The sequence below is a fragment of the Babylonia areolata genome, chromosome 1 (assembly GCF_041734735.1).
Source record: "Babylonia areolata isolate BAREFJ2019XMU chromosome 1, ASM4173473v1, whole genome shotgun sequence".
Lineage (NCBI taxonomy): Eukaryota > Metazoa > Mollusca > Gastropoda > Neogastropoda > Buccinidae > Babylonia > Babylonia areolata.
In genome coordinates, this window is record NC_134876.1 from 94,230,776 (window position 1) to 94,258,114 (window position 27,339).

The 27,339-nt window shown below is 39.0% G+C and overlaps 1 protein-coding gene across 44 annotated transcripts in view; it reads left to right on the forward strand.

The window, feature by feature from the left end:
- LOC143289416 (uncharacterized) overlaps positions 1–27,339 on the forward strand; it is a 198,891-nt gene that overhangs the window by 33,692 nt on the left and 137,860 nt on the right. For 42 of the 44 annotated variants that reach the window (XM_076598412.1, XM_076598537.1, XM_076598544.1 and 39 more), the window contains exons 3-21: positions 1,043–1,141; positions 3,900–3,998; positions 5,148–5,246; positions 5,798–5,986; positions 6,516–6,545; positions 10,235–10,333; positions 11,022–11,120; positions 11,892–11,990; positions 12,533–12,631; positions 13,304–13,402; positions 13,995–14,093; positions 14,948–15,145; positions 18,490–18,687; positions 21,879–22,076; positions 22,797–22,895; positions 24,491–24,589; positions 24,989–25,087; positions 25,763–25,960; positions 26,707–26,881. In XM_076598412.1, the coding sequence (XP_076454527.1) occupies positions 1,043–1,141; positions 3,900–3,998; positions 5,148–5,246; positions 5,798–5,986; positions 6,516–6,545; positions 10,235–10,333; positions 11,022–11,120; positions 11,892–11,990; positions 12,533–12,631; positions 13,304–13,402; positions 13,995–14,093; positions 14,948–15,145; positions 18,490–18,687; positions 21,879–22,076; positions 22,797–22,895; positions 24,491–24,589; positions 24,989–25,087; positions 25,763–25,960; positions 26,707–26,881 (2,374 nt within the window). The remainder of the gene's footprint in view (positions 1–1,042; positions 1,142–3,899; positions 3,999–5,147; positions 5,247–5,797; positions 5,987–6,515; positions 6,546–10,234; positions 10,334–11,021; positions 11,121–11,891; positions 11,991–12,532; positions 12,632–13,303; positions 13,403–13,994; positions 14,094–14,947; positions 15,146–18,489; positions 18,688–21,878; positions 22,077–22,796; positions 22,896–24,490; positions 24,590–24,988; positions 25,088–25,762; positions 25,961–26,706; positions 26,882–27,339) is intronic. The other 2 variants (XM_076598426.1, XM_076598707.1) reach the window with 1 other exon arrangement.

The following is a 27,339-nucleotide window of genomic DNA, read 5'->3' on the forward strand; positions in this document are numbered from 1 at the left end:
ATATATATATGTGTGTGTGTGTGTGTGTGTATTATATATATATATATAATATATATATGAGTGTGTGTTTGTGAGCGGTGTGTGTGTGTGTGTGTCACTGAAGTGGGTGTTGTATACACACTGCTTCAAGTGTTTGAAAATGGGCTGAATGACATTCATCTTTCGTCATGAAATCCACAGATGAGTTGCAGATAGAATCTTTTGGGTTTTTTTTTCATGTGTGTGTAGTTTTTAGAAAAGACACAGTTTCCATCATCTATCTAGCCTCATTTAACCTCAAATGAGAAGCTAATGGTGGAGATTTTTTTTTTTTTTTTATATCGTGATTGGATTTTTTTTAAACAATAATTTGATCATGATGTTTTATTTGGGTAATTATTTCACAATGGGTATGATGATAATGATAGCAAATTTTGGTCAAATATGTGTAAGATATTTTGATCATCACAGGGTATTGGGGTAATTGTTTTAATGGCTATTTTGATCATGATATGATATTACCGGTATTTTATTGTTTGGATATTTTGAGTATGGTAGGATATTCATTGATCATTATTGATTGGATATTTTGATCATAATATGGTACTCTTTAATCATAATTGGATATTTTGATTTTTTTAATTCAATACTTTTATCATCTTGAGATATTTTGATGTATATTTTACAGGATATTTTTATCATAAAATGAAAGCCTTGGATCATGGTAACATATCATTGGATCATGAAAGAGTAACTTCTGTGATTCATAGATCATGACAGGATATTGTGATCATTTTTTTTGACAATAGTTTGATCTTGATGGGACATTTTGGCTATTTTTAATCAGATAGTAATATCATGACAGGATTTTCTTGATTTTTTTTTGGGGGGGTGGGTAAGTGGGGGGTGGGGGGTTTTTTTTTTGGGGTTTTTTTGTAGATAGGACACGTATAGATGATAAAACATTTTATCTTTTTTTTTTTCAACAATAATAATTATATTCAGACCATGATAGGATATTAGAGTCATATATTAATACTTTCTCTGTATGTGTGTGTTTCAGAATGGGCTGAACGCCCTTCACTTAGCCTCCAAAGAAGGCCATGTGAACATTGTGACAGAGTTGCTGCAGCGGGGTGCCAATGTGGAGGCAGCCACAAAGGTTAGTGACAAACCTTACAGTGAGCAAGCTGTACAGCCCTTTGTCCATTGTCTTTTTTTTTCTTTTCTTTTATTTTTTATCCCAGCCAGGGCTTCCCCATCTCCTCCACTCCCCTGACCTTTAGCCTTACCCTCTAACTCTCTGTCTTGCTTCCTGTCCTGTTCCCTTGGAGCCAGCATCCCTACAGTGCAGTTTGATTACATTACAGGCAGCCAGTGAATTGATCAATAGTTTGGCTTTTTTTTGTGTTAGTGTTGGTTGCTTTTTTGTTGTTGTCGTTGTTTTTCACACCTATACATATTTGTGTGTGTGTGTGTGTGTGCGTGAATTTGGGTAGGGTGGGATGTACAGAGTGAAACTAAAGTTCGCTGCTTTCCTGTTTTCAGTGGCACACAGACTTTGCAACTTCAAAAAGAGATACAAGCACTTGTGTGCTCACATGCACACACACACACACACACACACACACACACACACACACACATCTAAAAACACATGTAAAAAGATGTTAAATGAAAGAAACACACTCATACACATGAGCACACACCCACTGGATAACACTACTTCATTCCAGTTCAGTGTTTGATTGCATACACACTTATTAAGTTCAAAAGCAGATATTGAGGTAAAGAGACACTCATGTGCTCTTTTCCATGAATACACACACACACACATGCACACACACACACACACACACACACACACACACACACACACACACACACACATGCACGCTCACACACCATATTGCATAACACTGCCCAACTCTGCTTTCTTCCATTTCTCTTTCCTCCAGCTCCCCCCTCCCCAGTTGCCTTCCCAGTCACCACTTGCTCAGTCACTCACTCGTTCCTTGGATGTTCTTGCTTTTTCTTTTCTTTTCTTTTTTTATATATTTTTTTAAAACAAATATCTTCTGTGTGTCATTGGGCATCATGCATCAGTCTGAATGCCATAGTATTATTTACTAATTTTCTGTGAATATAGATGAGGATGGGGAGCAACATTTTGGGGAAGGAGCTGGGTTATCTGTTAGGATGACATTCTTGTTCTGCTGGTTACAGATTGTTATTCTTGCTTGCAGGGTCAGTGGTACCACATTAACAAAACTGATGAATACCATTTATTCTTCTCTTTTCTAGAATGAATAAATATAGTGTTACTTTCAGTGACTCCATGAGGGTAATCTATCAGTGTGAGAGTTGTGCATGTAAATATCACTTTTGCCTAAGTTCAAGCTCATCACAGACTGTCACATTTTGAATTGTGTGCTGTTGAAATAACAACCCTACTGTAGATAAATGGTACTCAGATTTATAGACCATGGTATTTGAGTAGCTCCCTCTTGATTCCTTGTTTTCCATTAGAGGTGGAATGGGAAGAGGTATTTAGTGGGTGAAGGGTGGAACACACCGCAGTGTTACTTTCATTTTGTTCCCAAATCGCTTTTGACTTTTATTTGCATGTGGCATGTTTAAAATGTTTATGTCTGAGTCATTGGTATGTGTTTCTGCAAGTGTTCTTATAATTATGTGTGTAGATGAATGCAATTTTGTACAAAATCAATTCAGTCTTTAAAAAAAAAATTGCTTGAATTTGTAGATTTGTCAAATATTCATGCACTAGCTATTCCAGACTGTCAGGACAGGTGACACCACATAGTCACTGTTGCCATCCTGATTTCTGGTTATTTCTAGACAGGGTATTGCTCATAAGGGTTAAGAACATAACTGTTTGATTCTCCTTTTCTTTTTCCATTGTGTAACTGGGTGGCAAAAGTTTGAAATCATGTATTTGTTGTTCTTTAAAAGGGAACAAAAAAAAACTGCTGAGGGTTAAACCATGAATGGAAAGGAAAGATCACGACTGTGTCCACCACCACATAAACAGCAAAGCTGAGGGACAAAGACATGGATAGAGGGGGAAGAAAGACATGGAAAGATGTTGCAAGTAAAATGCGCATCCTTGAAAAAAGGAAATAGATAACAATCTCCTTCAAATTCTGGTCTGGTAATTCTCATCACTGAAACAAACTGCAGATGATTATGGCATTTATATCTTTTCCTATTATCTGTCAGTTTCAGAAAGCACAACCCCATATTTTTCTGATGCAGATACAAGTTTGCTGTCATATGTATTGTCATTCACATATTGTTTTTACTGTTTGCTTTGTTGTTTATCTTAAATCACTTGTAATATACATTCCCACTGACTGTGGGCTGTGCATAAAGGAAATTGCCTTGCAGTTAGTTGCACATGAATGTTTTGTTGATTGCATGTCAGGATTTTCATTGACACAATGTTACCCTTTTTGCTTTTATCTTTATTTTCATTCACATAATATTGTTTCACGTTCTTGGTGGCTGTGCAGAATGGGAACACAGCCTTGAACAAGCGCAATTTTTTCATTGGTATTTTCATTGATATGATGTTTTCCATTTGCTTCTATGTCTATTTTTATAACTTAGAGATATATATATTTTTTTTATTTTTCCTCTTTCTTTAGCTGTGCAGAAAAGTTACACAGTCTTGTGCAAGCACACACATTCATTTATTTTCATTGGTATTTTCATTCACACAGTGTTTTCCCAATTTGATTCTATCCATATTTTCATTCACATGATATTGTTTCCCTTTGTTTGTGGCTGTGCAGAATGAAACAGCTTTGCACAAACACTTCTTTTTATTCACATAATGTTTTCCTTGTTTGCTTTCATCTTTATTTTTATCCTCTTTTCCCCTGTCTGTGGCTGTGCAGAAAGGAAACACAGCCTTGCATATCGCATCACTGGCCGGCCATGAGGAGATCGTCAAGATCCTGGTTGACACTGGGGCACATGTCAACCTGCAGGCCCAGGTAAGGGAAGCCAGACCTTTATGGTGATGATAGGGAATATTTTGATGTGAACAGTTCAGTACAGGTAGGTCAGAGAAAAGTGTTTTGCTGAGGGATGAATAGATGGGATTCATTGAGAAGATGGACTAAATTAGGCTGAAACATGTATTATAGGAAAAGTGCTCTCTGGGTTTCCCTTACTTTGTGGTGTGGTGAAGATCATAATCAGTATATATAAGTGTGTTGGAGTTAAATTTGAATCAAGAGTTGGCAGACAAAAATGACGGGTGCAATAGCCAAGTGGTTAAAGCGTTGGACTGTCAATCTGAGGGTCCTGGGTTCAAATCACGGTGACGGCGCCTGGTGGGTAAAGGGTGGAGATTTTTACGATCTCCCAGGTGAACATATGTGCAGACCTGCTAGTGCCTGAACCCCCTTCGTGTGTATATGCAAGCAGAAGATCAAATACACACGTTAAAGATCCTGTAATCCACGTCAGCGTTCAGTGGGTTATGGAAACAAGAACATACCCAGCATGCACACCCCCGAAAACGGAGTATGGCTGCCTACATGGCGGGGTAAAAACGGTCATACACGTAAAAGCCCACTTGTGTGCATACGAGTGAACGCAGAAGAAGAAGGCAGACAAAAATGTCTCTCCCCTCACGCCCCCCCACCCTCACCCCCCACCCCCGATCCCCCTTGCCTGCCTCCTTCCCCCACCCCACCCTCAAGAAAGAGTTCACATTGAGTTTGAAAAAGATTCCATAAACACCAATCATTTCAGTAAAAATCAGTGGGAGCTGCAAGTAGCTTTGTGAATAGAAACTGGGGTTTGGATATGCATGCTGTGCAATTAAAATGGGAGTTAAGATCTGAAGTCTTGGGGATTTACAGTAGATGTCTTTTACTCTATTCTGTCTCAATGCTGCTATCAGGATGCATGAAAAATAACCCCAGGTTTATGTTTCTCAGTTGTGGGTGAACACATGCATACATTGTTATGTGTGTGTTTGATGTGCGTGCGTGTGTGTGTATGTGTGCGCGCACGCCCACATGCATGTGTGTGTGTGTGTGTACATGCATATGTTCATATGTGTGTGTGTGTGGAAGTATACATGAGGCAGGAAAGCTTATGAGCAATGATGACTGTGTTTTGGTGCGTTTCAGGCTGGCTTCACACCGCTGTACATGGCAGCACAAGAGGGGCATGCTGAGGTGGTTCGCTTCCTTCTGACCAACGGGGCCAACCAGAGCCTGGCTACTGAGGTAAGAAGGAGCCACTTTTGTTGGGCTCTGTAGCCCTCTATGATTTTATTATTTTATGTTTGCTTTATTTAGTTTGGGTTTTTTTCTTTTCTTTTCATGATAATGAATTTGTTATTATCATCTTCATCATAATCATCATCATCATAATTAGTTGGATGGGTCTGGTTGTAAAATAGGATGAGATGGCCATATAGTGTATGCCACAAGTCATGTAGATGATACTCCTCTCTTCCCTTTTTCCTCTTCTCCTCTTCATTTCTGCCTTTATTCTGTGAAGTGTTGTTTGGGTGCCCTACTGAAGAACTGTCAACCAGATTCTTTTGGGTCTGTCAGATGCCTTCGGGTCTGTCAGTTGTGTGTGGGTCTCGACAAACAGTTTAACCATCCATTCTACAATGTTGGCAGTCCATTGTTGTTGTTTTTTCCCTGTCTTCCCCGCCTTCCCCCTTCCTCAATAATTTCTTGGAAAAAAGAAGAAATCCTTGGAGGATTTGATTGCACGAAGATGAATCAGAATTAGCTCATGCAGTGGTTGTTCCCTCCCTATACAGGATGGGTTCACTCCCCTGGCGGTGGCACTGCAACAAGGTCATGACCGGGTGGTGAGCGTGCTGCTGGAGCATGACACGAAGGGCAAGGTGAGACTGCCGGCCCTGCACATTGCCGCCAAGAAGGATGACGTCAAGTCTGCCGCTCTGCTGCTGCAGAATGAACAGAACAACGTGGACCTGCAGACCAAGGTGAATGAATATCACAGTGATAATGCTTGCGGTGGATAAGTATGTATTGTACAAACAATTTGTGAATGTGTGGACTGGACATCTGTAATGGCAACCTGATGTAAATAATCATTTTCTTGTCGAGCTTGGATACAGTTGTCAACAAGTTTGCCATCTTCATGTTGACACTTACCAGCAAATGATTTGAAATGTTAAGCTATAAACAGTCAGATGTTAAATGTTAGGTCTTTGGCTATCTGATTTTTGTCCATTCTTTGACAGCATCCATAAGCAGCTGCAATGTTAGTCTGCAGAGTCAAACAGTGAATGTTTGATAAAGAAAGTTAAAAGGAACCTAAACACTTGTCAGGGATCGAATCTCTGACAGGTAAATATACCATTTTTTATCCTGGATTGCTGTGATTGTAAATCTATACAGAGGTTTTATGCATAAAACAGTATTTACAAAGTTGTTTGATAACTGCTGACATTTCACTTGGTGTCTTTTACTAACCACCCACTCTTGTCTGCCTTTTCATGCCCCACATAGAGCGGAGGTCTTGTTAACGACACCACCAAGGTTTGTTTTCAGTTACTATAGTTTTGGCCAGTGTTCTTTTCTTCTGGATGTCTTGGTTTCCCTCCTACAGGCTTTTGATACGTGTGTGATTCCGTTTTCTGTTTTTTAAGCGATGGTAGATACTTTTTTTTTGTTATAATATGTTTTATGAGATTGTGTTGTGGCCCTAAATGTTGTGTTGTATTTTGGTTTGCAGGCTGGAGAGTAGATTATAAGATTTTCTGATGTGGCTTCAAGTTGATTTACCCACCTGCCCCCCCCCCCCCCCCCCCACCCACCCCTGCGACCCCCACCCCACCCCCACCCATCCCCCCTTTTTTTTCCTTTTTTTTTTCTTTTTTTCTTTTTTTCTTTTTTTTTTTTTTTGCCAGAATGGTCCATCTTGATCAGTTTTGTTTGGGTTTTTTTTTTTTTATTTTAATTATCATGGAGGATCGGAAACCAGAATTTTCAAAGAGTTGGTTTCAAATTCATTTAAGTCAAACAAAGTTTTATGAATACTAAAACAGGAGCTACACAGAGCCAATAATAGTTCTTTTCAAGAGAATCAATTTGCAAGGATAAGCAGCTTTATGAATTAATAGTTTAAAGAAAGGATACAAAATTGGTATTTTTTTCATTGTCACAATGCACTAATGCATGGATAAAATCAACTGCACTGTATTGGGGCGTCTTGAAAATGGTGTCAGTTTAAGTCTGCCATCAGTTTCCATTTGTTTTTTTAGTCTTTGTTTCATCAGAATTAAAAAATTAAAGAAATTAGAAGTGAGAAAGCTCAGTCTGGTATGAATTACTTACCTGTGAGGACCAGCATTATTTTGGAAAGGAAGGAGGGGAGGGCATTGGGTGAGGAGAAGTAGAACTGTGAAAGTGAAGGAAATAGTCTTTATAATATATTTTACTCAGACACTTGAAATAACAGAAGTTTTGGCAAGCTATACAGCTCTTTATGTGATGTGTGTGCTCGCTTATGTGCCGGGTTACAAGTTTGAGAGTATGCATGTTTATGCGTATGTGTGTTTGTTGCATGCTTGGATAAGCATGTGATGTATAAATTGATAAATGCTTCTGAAATCTATGCACACACCTGTCTAGTATATATGTGGAAGCACTCAAACACTTGTACAGATGTGGATGTGTGTTCTAAACACAGCTTACACACATCACACTTATGTACATCTGCACACTCATGTCAGTTTATGATTATACTCTTTAGTGGTTATTTTGAAAAACAATTTTTTTTTAATCAAAACCGCTCTTAATTCAGGTTGTTAATTATGTTTGCTGTCCATGCCTTTTGATGGTCGGTTTGCAATGAAAATGGCCCATGTTCAAAAGAGAAATAAAAGAGCACATTTATTTCATTATTCAGTGGATTCACTTTGAAGCTTCTATAGAGCTCTTTTTTTTTTTCTTTAAAAAAAAAAATGTTAGGTTGCTGGTTTATCGAAATTCAAGATTGCTCAATGCAAGCATCAGCACAAATTTTCTGTGTTCGGTATGTGAGCAAAATGGGTGGTGCTGTAGTATAGCGACATGCTCTCTGGGGAGAGCAGCCCGAATTTCACACAGAGAAATCTGTTGTGATAAAAAAGAGAAAAAAAAGCACATACATCACAGTCAAAGGCCTTCATAGGTGTCAGTTTGGAGAGATTAAACGAAGGTTTTGGTTAATTCATGTTATCATATTTTGTTTGTAATCTGCCTCTCTGGAAGAGTGTGGTCAGGATATCCATCTGACAAAATTAATTCTGAAAAAAAAAAAACTTCTTTAAGAAAACCACTGAAGATAGATACATTTATTCTGTCTTTCCTATCAACTCTTACTCAGAATTTTATAAGAATATTTTTTTCTTTCTAATTGGTATTATTTTCTCCTTTTTTTTCAATCTTAAAAAATAGACATATATATTGGTCGTGCTCAGTGTGTTCATTTGCTGAAGATAGGTGATATATATGTCTTTCCTATATCTTTTTATTTTGAACATTGTTTGTATCTCTCTGTTAGTGTTATTGGTATTTCAGAATTCTTTTTTTTTTATCCATCATGTGTGTTTATGTCTGTGTGGATATGTGTGGTGATTTTGTATGCAGTGGCACACATGCTTGTGTGCATGTGTTTGTGGTATTCATGCACATGTGGGCATGCCAGTGTCTGTCTGTACCTTTTAATTTTCAGCATGATTTTCTGTGCAGTCTGGTTTTCAGTGATTGTAGCATGTTCCACTCACTCTACTCAAAACTTGCACAGCACACTTTTCTCTTCTGCTGTTTTTGTTTGTTTTGTGGTATCTTTTCTTCTCTTTTAAGTTTAAGATTTTTTTATTACTACCATCTGCAGTAACAAAATATGGACAAAGTTGTTATCTTGGATGATTATTTTTGAATTCTTTCATGATAAAAAAAAAAGAAAAGAAAAAAAAGATTGATATTGCCTTTGGAAGACATTTAAAAAGCAGAAAATATTTTACAATGAAATCAGAAACATCCGCTTACTAATTTCATCCACCCCATTCAATTGTTATTTTCTAATAAAAGTCATTTTATCCAAGAACTATCTTGTTGACCACGCCATTCAACCACCTTGTCTGAATATCATCTTGGAATTGCCTCATTTCAACTGTCTTACCCGAGTGGTTATCTCTTTGTTCACTGAGTTCAACCATCTACTATGAGTGTTACTTCAGTTCATTCTATTCACCTACATTTTTGAATGCTGCGATTCTATTTGTAGTAATATTACCCTGTGGACTACAGGCATTGGGACTTTCATGAAAGCCTGTGGTGGTGCGTGGAGGAATCGAAATGAGAGGATTCAATTGGGAGTAATAGGCCAAATAGGGCATGGCTGTTGAAGCAGCCCAAAGCACAACCACCAATGTTTTCTTTGTTTTCTTTGGAACACTGTTACTTTCCTTCTTTTTTTGTTCATTTTACTTTTGCGTTATTTTATTTTTCCAAATTTATTTTCTCTATGTTTATGCATATATCTGTACATGTGTACATGTGTGTGTTTTTTTCTGTCTTTTTTTTATTTTTTTTTTTTTTTTATTGTTGTCACTTCTCCCATATTTTTTGTTAACTTTGCCTTCAGTTATGATATGTTTTGTGTTGTAAATTTTTCAGTCTGTATCATGGACAAGTTTTCCACTCCATTTCACAAGATGGAAAAAAATATCTGCAGTAGTCACTTACCAGTTTCGTTTTTATCATATTACTTTTATATCTCATATTGTGTTGAAAGAAAAGAAGAAGAAGAAGAAAAAAACACAACTAAATCAGAGATTTTCATGTTCAGTATGGAAATCACAGGCAGTACAATTTTGAATGTGTATAATTAACTATTTATGTGATAAAATTTGTTCAGACTTCAAAAAAGAAAAGGAAGAAAAGAGTTTTATTAGTTCATGTTTTACATCGCCATGGGTATGTTCAGCTGAAGCCATAATCATAATGATATAATGATACATGTTGTATATGTCATGTGATTGCAGAAAAAAAATTTTCTCTCTCTCTTTTTTTCTTTTTTTTTTCAATTTTTATGTATATATGTGTGTGTGTGTGTGTGTGTCTTCATTACTGTGTTTTTTATGGAGAAAAAATGGAAATGGACATTGGTGACTAAAAAAAAAAACTTGTCAAATCAAATATGGATTTTCAAAACCAGTTTGTCTTTGTGGTGGTTACAGAGCGGGTTCACCCCCTTGCACATTGCCAGTCACTATGGAAACACCAATGTCAGCACGTTGCTGATACAGAGAGGTGCTGATGTCAACTTCAAAGCAAAGGTGTGTGTTTACAATCTCATGTTGACTTGTTTTGTCTGGACTTCTGTGTGGTTGGTTTTGATTTCTGTGAGATCTGTCCTGTGAGATAGCTGAGTGTAGTGTCAGGAACTGTCATTGCTGATCATTTCAGTGTATTGATTTTGCATTTGTGACCCTGACCAACCAGTGCAGCTGGATTCCTGTCAGATCAGCACAGCATGATATCAGTTTATTGGTGTGTTAATGGTGAAACCAATGTTTTCTATTGATTTAAGTTTATCAGTGTTGGATTTTTTTTTAAAAGGAAAGAATTAAAATGGGAAAAAGATAGCATTATGAGGTAAAAAAAAAAGAAAAGAAAATGTACGAGGAGGTCTTTCTTCATCTGAAGATTAAAAAAAAAGAGATTTGAAAAGCAGTATAGTAATGGTGGTTTAATGATGTAAAAAGATTAATAAAAAGAATATTATCATGGTTAGAATTGAGCAGAATGTATTATTTGTTTTAAGATTGATGAGATAACCATCCACTCTCTGATTTCAGTAGCTTTGAGTCTTTTGCTTTTACTTGAGTTGATTTCAGAGTTATCAGATACTTTCTTCTATCGTGTTTTTAGCGTCTGAGTATTTGCTTTGCTTTCAGAGAAGTCACATACAGTATTTCCTATTGCTTTCTCTCATGTGTGTAATATCTGTGAGTGTGATTGCAGAACAACATCACGCCGCTCCATGTTGCTTCACGTTGGGGCAAGAGCAACATGGTGCAGCTGCTGTTGGATCACAAGGCTGTCATTGATGAAAAGACACGGGTCAGTGGTTGTGCCTGTGTTGTTTGTGTGTGTGTGTGTGTATGTGTGCGTGCATGCATGCATGTGCGTGTGTGTGCATGCATCAGTGTGTGTGTGTGTGTGCATGTGCATTTATGCTGATGGTCATGGTGTGAGAATAGAATATTTTGTAACTTGAAAAGAGGACTTGTGTTATATATATTTTATTGGTTTCTTTTTAATCAAAGTATCAGAAAGGAACTCTGAGTGTTCTTTGGCATTCTTTTTTAAGGGTAAGATGAAGCAATCCTAACTTGATTCATATAATTTGTAGTGCACCTTTAAGATTACTAATGTTGCAGGTATGCACATTTGTCCTTTCCCCAGAAAGTTTGTGCGTAAAAGAGCTGTATTCAAGAAGATAACAATTAATTGCTGCCTTATTGATATTTTGAAATCTTGTTTGTAAAAAAGCTGTATTCAAGAAGATGACGATTATTTGCTGTTATTAATCTTTTGAATTTCTCAGTTGCCAAAGTCCATGTATGCTGCCTTATTAATATTTTGAATTGCTTTGTAGCCAACCAGTCTGAATTTCAAACAACTTAAGAAAAAGACAAAAAGACAACAGCAACAGAAGCCTTGTTGATCAAATAGATGTGTTTGGTGAAGGCAACAGTAATTTTACTATGTTTCAAATCTTTTAAAATCATTTTCTAGCTAAACGGTATGCATTTATAATTTATTCATTTGTAAGCAACTATGATGTATGTTTCATGCACCTGTGTCAGGATGTGTGTGTTTCATTGACAGGATGGGTTGACCCCCCTGCACTGTGCTTCTCGCAGTGGACATGAGGCTGTGGTGGACTTGCTGTTAGAGAAAGAGGCACCGCACTCGTCAAAGACCAAGGTTGGCTGCTCTGGATGTTGAAGGAGTTGAGGCTGTGTCTGGGATGTGTGGAAACCTGTGTGTGTGTGTGTTTGAGTGTGTGTTTAAGTGTCTGTGTTTGTACATATGTGGCTTTATCTGTGTTTTATAGTGTGTTTGCAAGCATGTTTGTGCATTTTGTTGAAAGTGAACCCTATATATTTTTTTCTTTTCTTTTTTTAACTTGCAAACATTTTTCAAATTTAGAATTAGTTTGCTGCTGTCATTACTGCTGTATATGTTTTGTTTTCATTTATCATTATGTCAGTATTCTTTGCCTCTTAGCTTTGTGATTAGTGTCTGAACATTTCATCATTATCATCATCATCATCATCATCACCAAAACAGTAAAAAGCTATTCAATGAAATATGAAATAAAATAAAAATGCTTGTGTAAATCTAAGCTCATCAAGTCAGTGAATTAAGAAATAAGAAATGTATAAATTCAAGCTAACCAAATCCGTAAAAATAAACTTTTTGTTTTAAAAGCTGTTTAAATCCATGCTTTCCCCCATTGTTTTCAGAATGGACTGACCCCTCTGCACATGTCAGCCCAAGGGGACCACGTGGACTGTGCACGTCTGCTGTTGTACCACAAAGCCAATGTCAACGAGGTCACCGTGGTGAGTATCTTCTACCATTGCCATGGCTATCAGCTATCAGTCTGTTAATATCAGAAGCAAACCAAATTGAGAGAGCATATGCTTGAGAATTGTGTTACCAATTACCTGTTACAAAGGCAAATCTTCTTTTTATTATTATTATTATTATTGTTATGAACTGAGCCTTTGTAACGGGAAGAGATAAGAACATTTTTTGCCAGCAATGAGTATAATATAGGAACACATTTATAAACTAGTCTTCACAATTAAATATCTATTTGTGCAGTGATAGCGACCAGATGAAACTAATTATGGCAGTAATGGAGATGAAAATGTAGCATGAAAAGAGTGATACACTGTGAAGTTGACATGCTGTGGCAAACTCAGTGAGGCATTAGACTTCTGATCCAGTCTTCACCAGTGATCAGGGTTCAAGGCCCAGTTTTAGTATTGTGTTGTGTCCTTGGGGAAAGGCACTTTATTCTGATTTTCCGCACTCCATCCAGGTGTGGGTGGATACCTAACATTGGTCGGGGAAGGTATAAATGGTGAAGGAGAGGCCCTGTCTTCCTATGCCAAGCCCTAGACACAGTAAATATATGATTTCACTTCCCACACAGCTGTAAAAGGTGATGGGACCTTTAACTGTTTCTTTTTTCATTTTCTAACTATGATATTAACATTATGTTTCAGGACTACCTGACCCCCCTGCATGTGGCTGCCCACTGCGGCAACGTCAAGACGGCCAAGCTGCTGTTGGACCGCAAGTGTGAACCCAACGCTCGTGCTCTGGTGAGTTAGGGTGTCAGTGATAACTTGTTTGATGGTGTTTCCGATGGAAAGATGATTGGAGAGAGAGAGAACAGGTTGAATGCACATACATACACATTGTGGAATACTTTGAAATTGTACTCCATCAAAAAAACAACTCTTGAATTTCAAAGTAGTGGATACTCCAGAATATACTTTATTGTATAATGAAACCCCCCAAAACGGAGTGTGGCTGCCTACATGGCAGGGTAAAAACGGTCATACACGTAAAATCCCACTCGTGTACATACAAGTAAACAAGGGAGTTGCAGCCCATGAACAAAGAATAAGTATATTGAAAATATGCACATGTACAATAAGAGTCACTATATTACAGAGTGTGCAAACATGAATTATGAACAAGGTAGACAAAATGTGATCACAAGAGCAAGACTACTAACTGGTAATAAATGCAGTTTTGCATTGTTAGTAGAGCCATGAATTGAGGTGTGTGTGTGTATGGGGTGTGAAGATGTAAAATACCAGAAATTTCACGGGGTGGGTGGTGGTGGGTGGTGGGGGGGGATGTGAGTTATCACAAATGTATTACATTATTGGTTTTTGTTTCATCCAGAATGGCTTCACCCCGCTGCACATTGCCTGCAAGAAGAACAGGATCAAGGTGGTTGAGCTGCTTCTCAAGTACGGGGCTTCTATCGATGCCACCACAGAGGTGGGGCAATTTTCCTTTTGCTTCTGTGTCTTCCATCCATTCTCTTGTCTTTTTCTCTCACTTGACTTCAGTGAGTTACGTTTGGGTTTGATGCTTCAGATGTCAGGAACAATGAGTATCACCTTCTGGAAAGTGTGGGAACGAGATCTACCTAACACTACACTGACATCAAAGAAACAACACAAGAAATTGCAAATGTTCATCCTGGGTGTCTGTGATTTGACCTCATAACAATTTGACAGTGAAATTAGCAGTCATTCGTTTGAGCTAGCCAGGGACCCTCCCCTTGACTTTATCAACTGCTGGTTTTATGCAGCAGTATTTCAACAATGATAATGATTAGGGACATTTAAATGACTGATCCCACAGTTAAAAAAAATTCAGAAAGTATTAGTATGAAATGTAAGATAGTATGCAATAAACCTTTCACACACGTTCCCAGAACCTTCTTTTCTGAAACACAGAGACGCTTTTATTACAAATATCTTGATATGGAAAAGCATCGAAGCAGCATAACTGATGATTGGCAGTTCCACACTTCAGTGTTCTTTGTCACCAACTTGGTACTTTCTTTAAGACAGTTAGTTGCTATAACAGTGGTATGGCAAAGGTCCATAGATATACATTTTTTTGTATATATAATTAAATTAATGTAGTATATATTAGTGCATGTGAATTTCATCTCACAAATGTAAGAGAAGATGAAAAGGCCTTTTAATGAAGCTAACATGGTTACTATTTCACGAGTTCTGCTTTGACTTGTTTCTTTTTTCTTCTTTTTCTTAAATGGAAGATTCCCTGAATATTTTTTCTGTGTTCTGAAAGTCCTCATCTTGTTTCTCTCTGCATTGCAGTCTGGGCTGACCCCACTTCACGTGGCGTCATTCATGGGTCACATGAACATCGTGATCTACCTGATCCAGCACAATGCCAACCCTGACACCCCCACTGTGCGGGGAGAGACCTCCCTGCACCTGGCAGCACGAGCCAACCAGACCGACATCATCCGCATCCTGCTGAGAAACGGGGCCACCGTGGATGCCAGAGCCAGAGTGAGTGATGAAATGATAGCATGAAGGAGTTGTTGTATGGGTGGAGAAGCATCAGGTCCATACCGCCAGTTGGTTTCTGTCAGTGGGTGTCAATATTTTCATTGGTATTTACGGATCTCATCTGCTACTTAACAATGTTGAAAATATTCTCAGCCTTATTGTCAGATCACTTCTGTCACTTCGTATAACTCTACTCATCTGTATTTACTGTGTCTCCTGTCAGTATAGATCTTCTCATCAGTTTTTACAGGTCTGTTCTGTCACATGTGTTAACATTCTCATCAGCATGTACAGGTCTCTTCTGTCTTTAAATGTGAATTGATACTAACATACCTTTTCTGCCACTCAGTGTGATAAATCTTCTTAGTGTAAATCTACCCACAAATACTTAGAGGTATTTTCTGTCACTTTTTATAACATGAATATTCTTAATAATAATAATAATGGATACTTATATAGCACACTATCCAGAATTCTGCTCTAGGTGCTTTACAAAATCGCTTTTGTTAACATAAAACATTACATCTATGTTACATACACACACCAAAATGTGACTACACACGCACGCACGCACGCACTGCATACATACATTTTAACATACATGTGTATCTAACAGCTACCCTAACACATACACACACATAGGCAGGCACAAACTTACATAAACACATGCACACACAATACACATTCATATACATGCATGTAGTTATGTACACATACTTATGTATACACACATAGTCAAGCACAGCTAATGCAAAGGAAGTGGACCTGCCACAATTGAACTTACTGCTGAGGGAAAAGGTGAGTTTTGAGACGAGATTTAAAAGAAGCGAGGGAATCAGAATGACAGAGGTTATCAGGGAGCTTGTTCCACGTCTTTGGCGATTGAAAAGAAAACGATCTGTGTCCATAGGTCTTACTTCTGACGTGAGGTATCCTGAGAAGTCGAGTATCAGAGGAAGAACAGAGCTGGCGAGACGGGGTATAGATATGGAGGAGTTCAGAAAGATACTTGGGGCCAGATCCGTTGACTGCAGAAAAGGTCAGAGTGGATAGCTTATAGTCTATTCGATCAGAAACAGGCAACCAGTGGAGAGACTGAAGGAGAGGAGAAACATGGTCAAATTTAGAAGCTCTGCAATGAGTCTGGCAGCGTTATTCTGAATTCGTTGGAGTCTGTCTAACAGATATTTGGGAAGGCCGGCCAAAAGAGAGTTGCAGTAATCCAATCTTGAGAGAACCAGAGAGCATACAAGTGTCTTGGTTGCATCGGTTGAGAGATAGTGGCGGATAGAGCTGATCCTACACAGTTCCAAATAGGCAACTTTACAGATATTTGAAATGTGCTGTTGGAAGGAAAGAGACTGGCTAGGATTACACCAAGACTGCAAACAGAAGGAGAAAGTGAAACAGGTGTGCTATTGATCAGAACAGAGTCAGGAAAGGAAGGATGTTGACAAAACTTCTTTGGACAGGTTATCATAAATTCAGTCTTATCATCATTTAGTTGCAGCTTGTTGAGAGTCATCCAGTCCTTTAGGCCAGCAATGCAGTCCTGTGTTTGAGTCACCAGTGCATCAAATTCAGCTATGGAAGCCGACCGATAATTCTTACCAGTATTAACAGATCTCTTCTGTCACATTGTGTGAAATGAATATTCTCATCAGTGTTTACATGTCTCATCAATATGCATGCTCAGTATTTTATTGACTCACTTGTGTAAACAAAGTGAGTCTATGTTTTAACCCGGTGTTCGGTTGTCTGTGTGTGTGTGTCTGTGTGTCCGTGGTTAACTTTAACATTGTCATTTTCTCTGCAAATACCTTGTCAGTTGACACCAAATTTGGCATAAAAATAGGAAAAATTCAGTTATTTCCAGCCATCTTGTTTAAAACAATATTGCACCTCTGGGATGGGCACAAAAAAAACAACAAAAAAAAGCCAAATTATATGCAAACTGAATTTACTGTTATATTTATATTTTTTTTATTCTCTAAACTTGGCACTTTGATCTGATATTCTGACACAACAACAAGAGCAGTCATTTTTATCCTTTTTTGTTCAAACAGGAACTTCTTTTGCTAAGCATGGAAGTTATATTTATTTTGCATGTCTTTGGTGCAGATAGTAAAAAAGGGAAATTAATCTGTAATTAATGCTAGGGGGCTTAATTTGCTTTAAACTGATCTTTCTCATCTTGAACATTACATTTTGAAATTATACTCAATACATAAAAAGTTTGTGTGTTTTACTCTCAGTGTACAGGGCTTTCACAATGTTCATTCACCCATGTGTTCTTTTTCGGAAAATACTAAAATCAGTACGATGATTGGACTTTATAGATCTATTGGCTGAGCCCTGAAAGTCATGGGCAAAAATCAATTGCGTACACATATTTATACATGTTCAAAGCACGTGCTCATATTCTTCGCGAACGTGAACGACGCCATTTTGTTTCAAGTTGTTGACCTGCCCGTTCAATCCTATATTCTATCGACAATACACGATAACATGTGATGGAAAGTTGGAGAAGGAGACCGTTAAATATTTATTCAGAGAAAGATTTGTGAACGCCTCATCACTTACTGGATTATGCCCCAAACTGCCATAAAAATATCCACAGAATCAGTTGGAATTCACAGTTAAAAATAATAAACCATGAGAGTTAATACCCTTGAATTCTTGACTTTTCTCAAAATGAAGTCCTTTTCACTTCATACAACGTTTAGAAATACTTGTACTTGGCTCTACATGTTATTAGTTTAACAAAATACTAAATTTTCATATCAACTTTAAAACTATAAAACTAGAATGAACATAAAAGAGAAATTGAATTGACCGTGTCAACCGGGTATAACTAAACTTGTACATCTATCTAGATCCAGAGAAAACGGCGAAATGTTGCAGTGTGATTGTGGTGATAGCCACATCTGTTTACCGCGGACTTAAAAATAATTTTTAATTGCCCTTAGAGATTTTTTGAATGCCCAAGATACACCAGAATAATATGATTTAAACAGCGTTCTCACTGCGAATACCGCAATTGATTTATCGCCCTTTAAAAAAAGCATGTTTAAATGGTATATTTTTGAACGTCAGCTAAGGAGCCACTATAGTGTAATGGGTAAGACAGTTTCTTGTCACCCGAACACATGGGGTTTGAATCTGCTTGTTAGGACTTTTTTTTTTTCTTTTAATCCGAAGCTTTATAATAACAAATACAGAACACATTTTTTTAACGATTAGATTTTTTTTTTTTATAAAGTGTATCACAAGTGAGTCTTGAAGGCCTTGCCTCTCTTGTTTATGTATATATATATATATATATATATATTTTTTATGAACAGGAGCAGCAGACCCCATTGCACATCGCTTCACGCCTGGGCAACGTGGACAACGTGGTGTTCATGCTGCAGATGGGGGCAGATGCAGACGCCACCACCAAGGACAAGTACACGCCTCTGCACATCGCTGCCAAGGAGGGACATGACGAGGTCGCTCAGGTCCTGCTGGAGCATGGAGCCTCCCATGATGTCACCACCAAGGTGGGTGGTTTTGTACTGCGAAACAGTCCACAGCTTCAAATATCTGGGAGCAATCGTGTCAGATGAAGGATCTAAACCAGAAGTACTCTCGAGAATTGCCCAAACAACAATGGCACTCAACAAGCTGAACACCATCTGGAACAACAAAAACATCGCTCTCAGCTCAAAAATCAGACTGATGCGTTCCCTGGTTATATCAATATTGCTCTACGCCTGCGAGACTTGGACCCTGACTGCAGACATCTAGAGAAGAATCCAAGCTGTCGAGATGAGATGCTTTCGTAGACTACTTGGCATCTCCTACAGAGACCACATCACTAACACGGAAGTGAAGAACAGAATCAAGCAAAGTATTGGACCCTACGAAGACCTTCTGTCCATAGTGAAAAAACGCAAACTTAGGTGGTATGGACACATCTCCCGATCATCTGGTCTTGCCAAAACGTTCCTACAAGGCACCGTACAAGGAGGCAGAAGAAGAGGACGGCAGAAGAAGAGATGGGAAGACAACATCCGGGGGCAGGGTTGGGGTGGGGCCAGGGGGGCTGTGTGCACTGTGATGGTGGGTGTGTTTCGTGTGGGTGTGGTGTGTGTGTTGTGTGGGAGTGGTTGTGGGATACTGTGTGTGGGTGTGTTTATGTGTATATGTGCTGTGTGTGTATTTGTGTGATGTGTCTGTGTATGTGTGTTTTGAGTGTGTGTGTGTGTGTGTGTTTAAGGGACAGTATGAGTGTTTGTCAGTGTGTAGTTTTTTTGTAGGTGGGTATGTACATATGTCTGTGTTTGTGAATCATTGCCTGCGATAACATTAAACAGGTAACTTTTTACAGTCCCCCCTTTCAGTTTCTCCCCCTCCCACCTTCCCTTCTCCCCATTCCTTTGTGACTTGTTGATTGGAATTGTAGATTAATGTCAAGTCCATTGAGACTATTGGTCCTCAGTATCTTTCCGATCTCATTCATTCTTACATACCCTCACGCCAATTCCATTCTTCTGACATGCTTCGGATCACCCCTGTTTGAACCAAAACCTGTGGCCAATGCAATTTTTCATACCAAGCCCTCACTCTTTGGAAAAAACTTCCTCAGCCTCTCTGTCACTCATCTTCCCTGCAGTCTTTCAAATCCAATCTGAAGACCGACCTTTTCCCCTCCTGAATAATTCTTAACAGCTTATCCCTTACCAGCATGAACTAAAAGGATTATCAGTGAGTGAGTGGGTTTGAGAGTTTCAGAATTTGTAGGTTGTATTTTTGATTGTGTACTATGACTTGTATGTGCGAGCATGCTTGTGTGTGCTGTGTGTTTGTGTGGTGGGAGTGGGGTGAATGATTCAATAATGTTTAGTAACTTCTGTACAATTTTTCCTTTTTGTTATTTACTTTTTTTTTCTTTTTTCTTTTTTGTAAACGCCTATGGTTTATTTTTAATATTAGGTCTCAGTGCTCATGATAATAGTAAAAATGATAATAATGATAATGATAACACCTGCTTCAGGTGAGGCAATTAAAGAATTTTAGAATTTTCTGTTGCCCGAGGTCTGTTAGGTCTGTTTTGCTTTTGAAGTGAATAAAGACAATTTCTATAAAGGAGGAGAAGAAAAGATTGGCCACAACCAATCTGCCAGCCACTCTGAACAAAAAACAAACAGCCAGAGAGGCATTTTGATACAGAATCACTGAAAAAATTAGCAAGGATGTCCTGTAGTACCAGCTGCAGCAGTGAAGTGGTTAGCATCACAGATTGAAAACTGGAAGACAAGGGTTTGAGCCCCACCACAGGCACATTATTTGGGATTTTTAGGCCAGTGTCTGGCTCCTACTGAAAGCTGATTTTGCCATGAGCTGAATGGAGAAGACTTGGAAGACTTGGACCACTAAGTCAAGTGTTAAGCACATTGATGCATCTTTTGAACATTTCTGCATGTGTCTGTATCTCATAGGCCTGATTGACGTATATCATGGAATGAAGTTTTGATTAGAATCAACGCTTCTTCTTCTCCCATAAATCTGTGAAGTGTCATTGGGGCTCCGCATACAAGAACTGTTCACCAGATTCCTCCAGGTCTGTTGGTCGAGTGTTTTAGTCGGGGTCTCTGCATATGGTTTTCCTGACCATGCTACAATATTGTCAGTCCATCCTCTTGCTCTCCCTCCTTCAACAGTGCATTGGAGGATTGTTTTGGCAAGGTCATTGGATCTTGTTCTATGGCCATACTGGCATAGTTTTCTTTTCTTAATGATATCAGCAGATTTTCATGTGGTCCAATGCGCTGCTTGATGATTTGGCACACGTCTTCACTGATGATGTGATCAGTGTCTCGGATGTTTAGTATCTTGCAATAGCTTCTCATTTCCATGGCTTGAATTCTTTGGAAATCTGCTGTGAGAGTCCATGTCTCGTGTGATATGATATGGATATAGTGCTTATCTTTTGCCAGAGACCAAGCTCTCAGCGCTTTACCAACATTGAGTGATTTGCACAACAGGCTGCCTACTTGGGTAGAGCGGACTGAGAGCTGCCTTTTGGCACTTCATCATTCATTTCCTGTCTCATTCAGTCATGTTTCAATCAACCACACACACACACACACACACACACACACACACACACACATTCACACAGGCAAGTAACTTTTTACGGGCATAACAGTTTGTTTATTTGCATACAGGAAGATGGAATATAACAGTGCATGCAGGAGTTTGATCTTGTGTTTCATGGAGATGCTGTTGTACTTCCATTTAGATTTCAGTCTAGTCAGTGCTGATGTTGTCTGCTACTCTTGAGAGGATTTCTAGTTGGGATCAGGCATTGCTGATGATGGATCTCAGGTAGGAGAACTGTTGAATGATTCCAAGATTCTTTTCCTGGACAATTATATCAGCAGTGATGATGGTGTTGTGGCAGGCCATTAATGTGGTATTTTGGTGGCTGATTTTCATGCCATTATCTTGTTGATGTTTCAGCCAGTCTTTTAACAAGCTTGGTGGCTTCTAGCTCACTTCATGCCAGGCCATCAATGCTGTCTGTGAAGCGAAACTTCATTATGTTTCTTCCTCCAATGCCAGTTGTGCTGACATGATCTTCGGGAACAACACTACATGATGTAAATCTGCACAACAGGATCAGAGCAGGGTAGAATAGAACTTGACTTGCCTGCTGACAAAGCGCTTCCTCTGTTCCTGTCAACAGAAGGGGTTCACACCCCTGCACATCGCTGCCAAATACGGGAACATCAAGGTGGCCCGCCTGCTGCTGCAGAAGGATGCGAACCCTGACGTGCAGGGCAAGAACGGCCTGACCCCGCTGCACGTGGCCACCCACTACAACCACGTCAACGTGGCACAGCTGCTGCTGGAGAACAAGGCTGATCCCCATGCCACTGCCAAGGTGAGCTGGAGAGAAGGGGAGTTTGTGGTGTGTGTATGTATGTTGGTGACAATGGTTGGAAATGGCTGTGTGTGTGTGTGTGTTTCTGGACATGTATATGTCTCTTTAGGTGTGTGTAACTGTGTGTGTGTGTTTTTCTGGACATGTATATGTCTCATAAGGTGTGTGTGTGTGTGTGTGTGTGTGTGTGTGAGGGAGTCAGAATAGAACCATTTTATCATCTCATCCATAGAAATTAAGGGTGATGAAATCCTTTTAAAGAGTGATGGAAATCTGAGTGTGTGCATGTGAGTGTGGCATGTGTGTTTTCAGTATAATGTTTGTGTGTGTTGTGTGTGTATGCATAAAAAAAAAGATGGGGACATGTACATGTCCCCACAAAGTGACAACATGTTATTCTTGTACAGTCCTTTTTTTTTTTATCTGGTGAAGTGTACATTTACTAACAGAATCACCAAGGTCGTCCTTTCATTATTTATTTTGGCCCATCTTAAAAATTTTAAAGTGGATATATGTACAAATCATTTGAATCTTGAATCACTCAAATTGCTTGTCTCTGAATCTCCTGTTTAGGGTATGTATGTGTGCATTTCCTGTTCTTTCCTGGGTGTATAAGAACAGAGTATTCTTTGTTTTAGGTTTTCTTTTTTGTCAACTGCATTTGGTCTGTGCGGAAAACAAACCATGAACTGACTTTTGACAAAGTGTGGAACTTTTCAGAATGGGTACACACCGCTGCACATTGCCGCCAAGAAGGACCAGATGGAAATTGCCACAACACTCTTGGAGTACGGTGCCAATCCCAACTGTGAATCCAAGGTATGTTATCAGTCAACTTGTGGGTTGGTCAGTGCTGCCAGATGGCTACACTATCTGAAGAATTGCAAAGCAGCAGTGATAATGTTTTGAAAAATAAAAACCTGAACCAAAGTTCCTGGCAGAGACTGTCTTGACAAGATCAAAGACTGTCAGAAGGTTGCTTGAGCTTTTCTTAAAGTCAGCTGAAAGGGTGATGGTTTTAGATTTGACAGAGGGTACAGAAAATGGTAGTTTGTGAGCATTTGTTTAAATGACAACTAGAAGGTGTGATGGTTTTAATTCTGACGGAGGATTAGGTTTGATCTTTCTGGGCAACAGAAGATAGAGCATATAGTGGTGTTAAAATGAATTGCAGGAGTCAAGGTCTGATCTAGTGTTGCAGATTTTATTTGCAGTTGACGTTATCTCTTTCTTTCTTTCTTATTGTTGCAGAACTGTGGGGTTTGGATAAAGCCTCTGCTGCAATAGAGAGTGTTCATCTATTCTTTTAGAACAAATACCAAGGAGTCGGCACACAAACACCAAACAATCTTATTTATGGCGCATTAGACAGGTTTCCATTAACTATTAACTCAGGCACATCTGTTATTCGATATTGGTTGAAACTGACATAGTCTACCTTCCAAGGCCTATAAAATGCTTTTAGGTTTAGCTAACAAAGGAAAAGCAAACTGGGCTTCTAAGGTTTGTCATACACAGGCGACGTATGGTTTCTTTTTTGTATGGGAAAATCAGGGGGTGGGTTGTGTTAACTCTTTTTATAAAGTTGTTTAAACAAAAACTTGACGATTGTGCTTGGCAAAAGTGGAATAGTCACATTAATGATAGCGATAGATTCTTAGAGTACAGAAAATTAAAAACCAGTCATAACATAGAACCTTACCTTATGATTGATCTAAATAGATATGTAAGGCATATGCTAACAAGATTTTGATTTGGAATTTCTGAGATTGCGGTACATAGTGAGATACAAAGAACACAATGTGAATATGATGAAATGCCCTTTATGCACAAATGCCACTGAGACTGAGGTTCATTTTGTACTCTGTTGCTCTGCCCTTGATCTTAGATTTCAGTTTATATCAGCCAGGTATTATAAAAACCCTAGTTACTTTAAACTTTCATTACTTCTGGCTGTTACAAATGAACTTGTAATAAACAATTTTGCTGTATTCTTATACCAAGCATTCAAAAGAAGAGAAATTGATAGCTCATGACCAATGATGTGGTATAACTGTTATACTGTGTAATATTGATAATCACTGCTTATGTTGTATCCAATTCAGCACTATGTTTTCATGTTTATATCCTGGCTTATTTATACTATTTTCTTCCATACTATAAAAAAAAAGAATGATGTTGTTATTTTCTGTTATGTTCATACCCCTTCATATGGGGCTTTGGCCTTAATGAATAAATTCCAATTCCAGTTCCGATTCTTTCTTATTGTTTGAGAAGAAGCATAATCCCCTGTTTTTAAAAATTCTCCCCAACACAATCTTGTAGAAAAAGTAAGATTCCATATGTTAGTAGATTTGAGGTACAAGGACATCCCATGTGGTTGTGTGTTCAGCTTAAATCTTGTATGTCCTCAGAACGGGTTCACTCCTCTTCACCTGGCTTCCCAAGAAGGTCACACCGATATCGTGTCCTTGTTGCTGGAGAAAGATGCCAACGTCAATGCCAAAGCTCATGTGAGTGTACTGTTCTGGTCATGTGTATGCCTCTGTAGGGATATGTGTGTGTATGAGACCTAGAGTTTGCATGTGTGTGCTTATCTCTGTGTGTGCAGAGATGTGTGTTTACCCTCAAATAAGAATGAAGAAAATCACTTAAGTAATTTATGATTGTATGTGAACTGCCATTAATGTGACAGTTTTTAACCTGATGTTTTTTCTACTCTATAGCATGATATATAGATGATTTGCTTGCCGTAATTCAGCTGAATTTCACTGTTCTCTAATGCTGTACATAAGTTGTCAGTCTGTCTGAAACAGAATGTGATAATTGTACAGCATGATGTACAAGTTGTCTGTCATAAACAGACTGTCATTCATGTACAGCATAACGTACAAGTTGTGTGTGTCTGACAGAACGGACTGACGCCCATGCACCTGGCAGCTCAGGAAGACAAAGTGCCGGTGGCAGAGATCCTGGCCAAGTACCGCTCTGAGATCGACTCCCAGACCAAGGTCTGCGAGCAGGAACACCCCTCACCTTCTTTACCTTCTTTTCATTGTTGGCTATCTGCAGGGGAACTCCATCAAAGTGATTCACTTTGGGGTTGGATATCACAGACATGGTGATGAGGTGATAAACAAAATTTTATAAAATGACAACCAACACAAGGTGTTTTTCTGCAAAACGTTTTTTTTTTTTTTTCCCCTTACAATTTTCATGGAAACAAAGACATTGTGAGTCTCTTGGATCATTTTTAGTCTTTTTAATCTGTTGGAGGTTTAAAAAAAGGATGAAGCCTTTTAGCTGGTGGGGCTTTTTTTCTTGGTGTTGAGTGATGGGTAAAATCTGAGAAGAATAGATTTGACTAACTTCATTTTGATTGTTAATAGAGTTCATGTTTTCCTGTTGCCCAGTGTTACATATATATGTATATATATACACACTGCCTTTGGAAGTTGAAGCACTTAAGTACACAATGTACACCACATAGAATTTCAGTGATAAAAGCCTAAGTTCTTCAGCCTTTGACCTGTGTTTTTTGTTGTTTTTCTGTGTGTCATGGTTCAGGCTGGCTGTACCTGGTTACAAACAGCCAGTGACAGTTAAAATGCTTTATACACAAAAAACACAGTTTCAGTGACAGAAGCCCAAGCCATTCAGCCACTGATGTTTGTGTGACGTTTCAGGCTGGTTACACCCCTCTGCACACGGCATGCCACTTTGGCCAAATCAACATGGTTCGGTTCCTGCTGGACCAAGGGGCGTCAGTGAGCGCCACCACCAAGATGGGCTACACCCCCCTGCACCAGGCGGCCCAGCAGGGGCACGTCCATGTGGTCAACCTCCTGCTGAAGAACGGTGCTTCTCCCAACACCATCGCCAACGTTAGTGTTCTGGGTGGTTGTGTGTGGGGTCGGGGAAGGGGGGCGTGTGTGGCAGTATGTGCAATTTGTGGGTGGGTGATTGTATTTGTGCATGTTTGTTTGAGTATGTGTGTGTGCTCTTTGTGAGTGTGTGTATGGAGGTGCATTTGTGTTTGTGTGCTGTGTGTGTATATGCGTGTTCTGTGTGTGTGTGGCTGTTTGTTGTTTGGTAGGATGATGAGATACAAGCTGTCTTGCTAAGTTGTGTAGCAACATCCAGCATGCGTTCTGTTTTGTCAGTATCTGAATCTGTTACTGAGTACCTGTATATGCCTGCATGGCATTGGTGCTTGTTCTGTCTTTTTAAAATTTATTTTTGCCTTGGTATATTTTGAATAAATATATTTTTATCTCCCATTCCCCTTGATATATAAAAGAAATAAAACTGATGGAAAAAATGTTCAAGATTATTTCTTATAGTGCAGTTATTTGGGTGTGTTTGTGTGTAGTTGGTATTTTTGGGTTTTTTTCCTTGTCTTGGGGGGTGTGGTTGGGGACTTTGTAGAGAAGTGGACTCATACAACCTGATAATGTATATGTCTGTGTTCACTGCCAGACCCAACAGAATTACATTTGTTTTATTTCAATGTGTATGCAGTTTGGTATGTTTTGTTTGCTTTCCACTCTTTGGTGGGGAGGGTGGGGAGGACCAGACTGGCACAGCCTGACAATGTACATGTGTCTGTGTCATCTGCCTGACCCCACAGAATGGGCAGACCCCACTGGCCATTGCCCAGAAGCTGGGCTACATCTCCGTGGTGGACATCCTGAAACCCGTCACCGAGGTGCAGGACACCATGCCCACCTCCGAGGACAAGTACAAGGTTGTCTCCCCGGAAACCATGCAGGAAACCTTCATCTCCGACTCAGAGGACGAAGGAGGTGAGAAGCGTTTCTTTGCTGTGACGAGGTGTGGGGTGGAGTGGGGGTGGTGGGTGGGGTGGGCAGGGGGGGGGGGGTTACGGTTTCTGTATTCATTTGGGTTTGGATAGTGGTTGTGCATGTTTCTTGATCATTGCTGTGTTATGTTTACCTTCCATTTCTTTTCTTTTTATTCCCATTTTCATTGATTGATGTCTTGCAGTAATTTTTTTTAGATAAGTGGATACTTTTTTTCTTTTTGTTTGTTGTTGTTTTGTTTTGTTTGTTTGATTTATGTTAAGAGTTATTGGAATGATTAAGTAGATGCTAATGATCTCTGTAGTTGATTGCTGAATTTATGAAGAAAGGAGAGCCCACTTTAAACTGGTTTGGAATTTCAAAGTTTCCATGCGTGGAAAAGAAGCTGATGATATTTCATCCAAAAGATTTTAGAAGAGAAGGCATGGTGACAGTTTAGA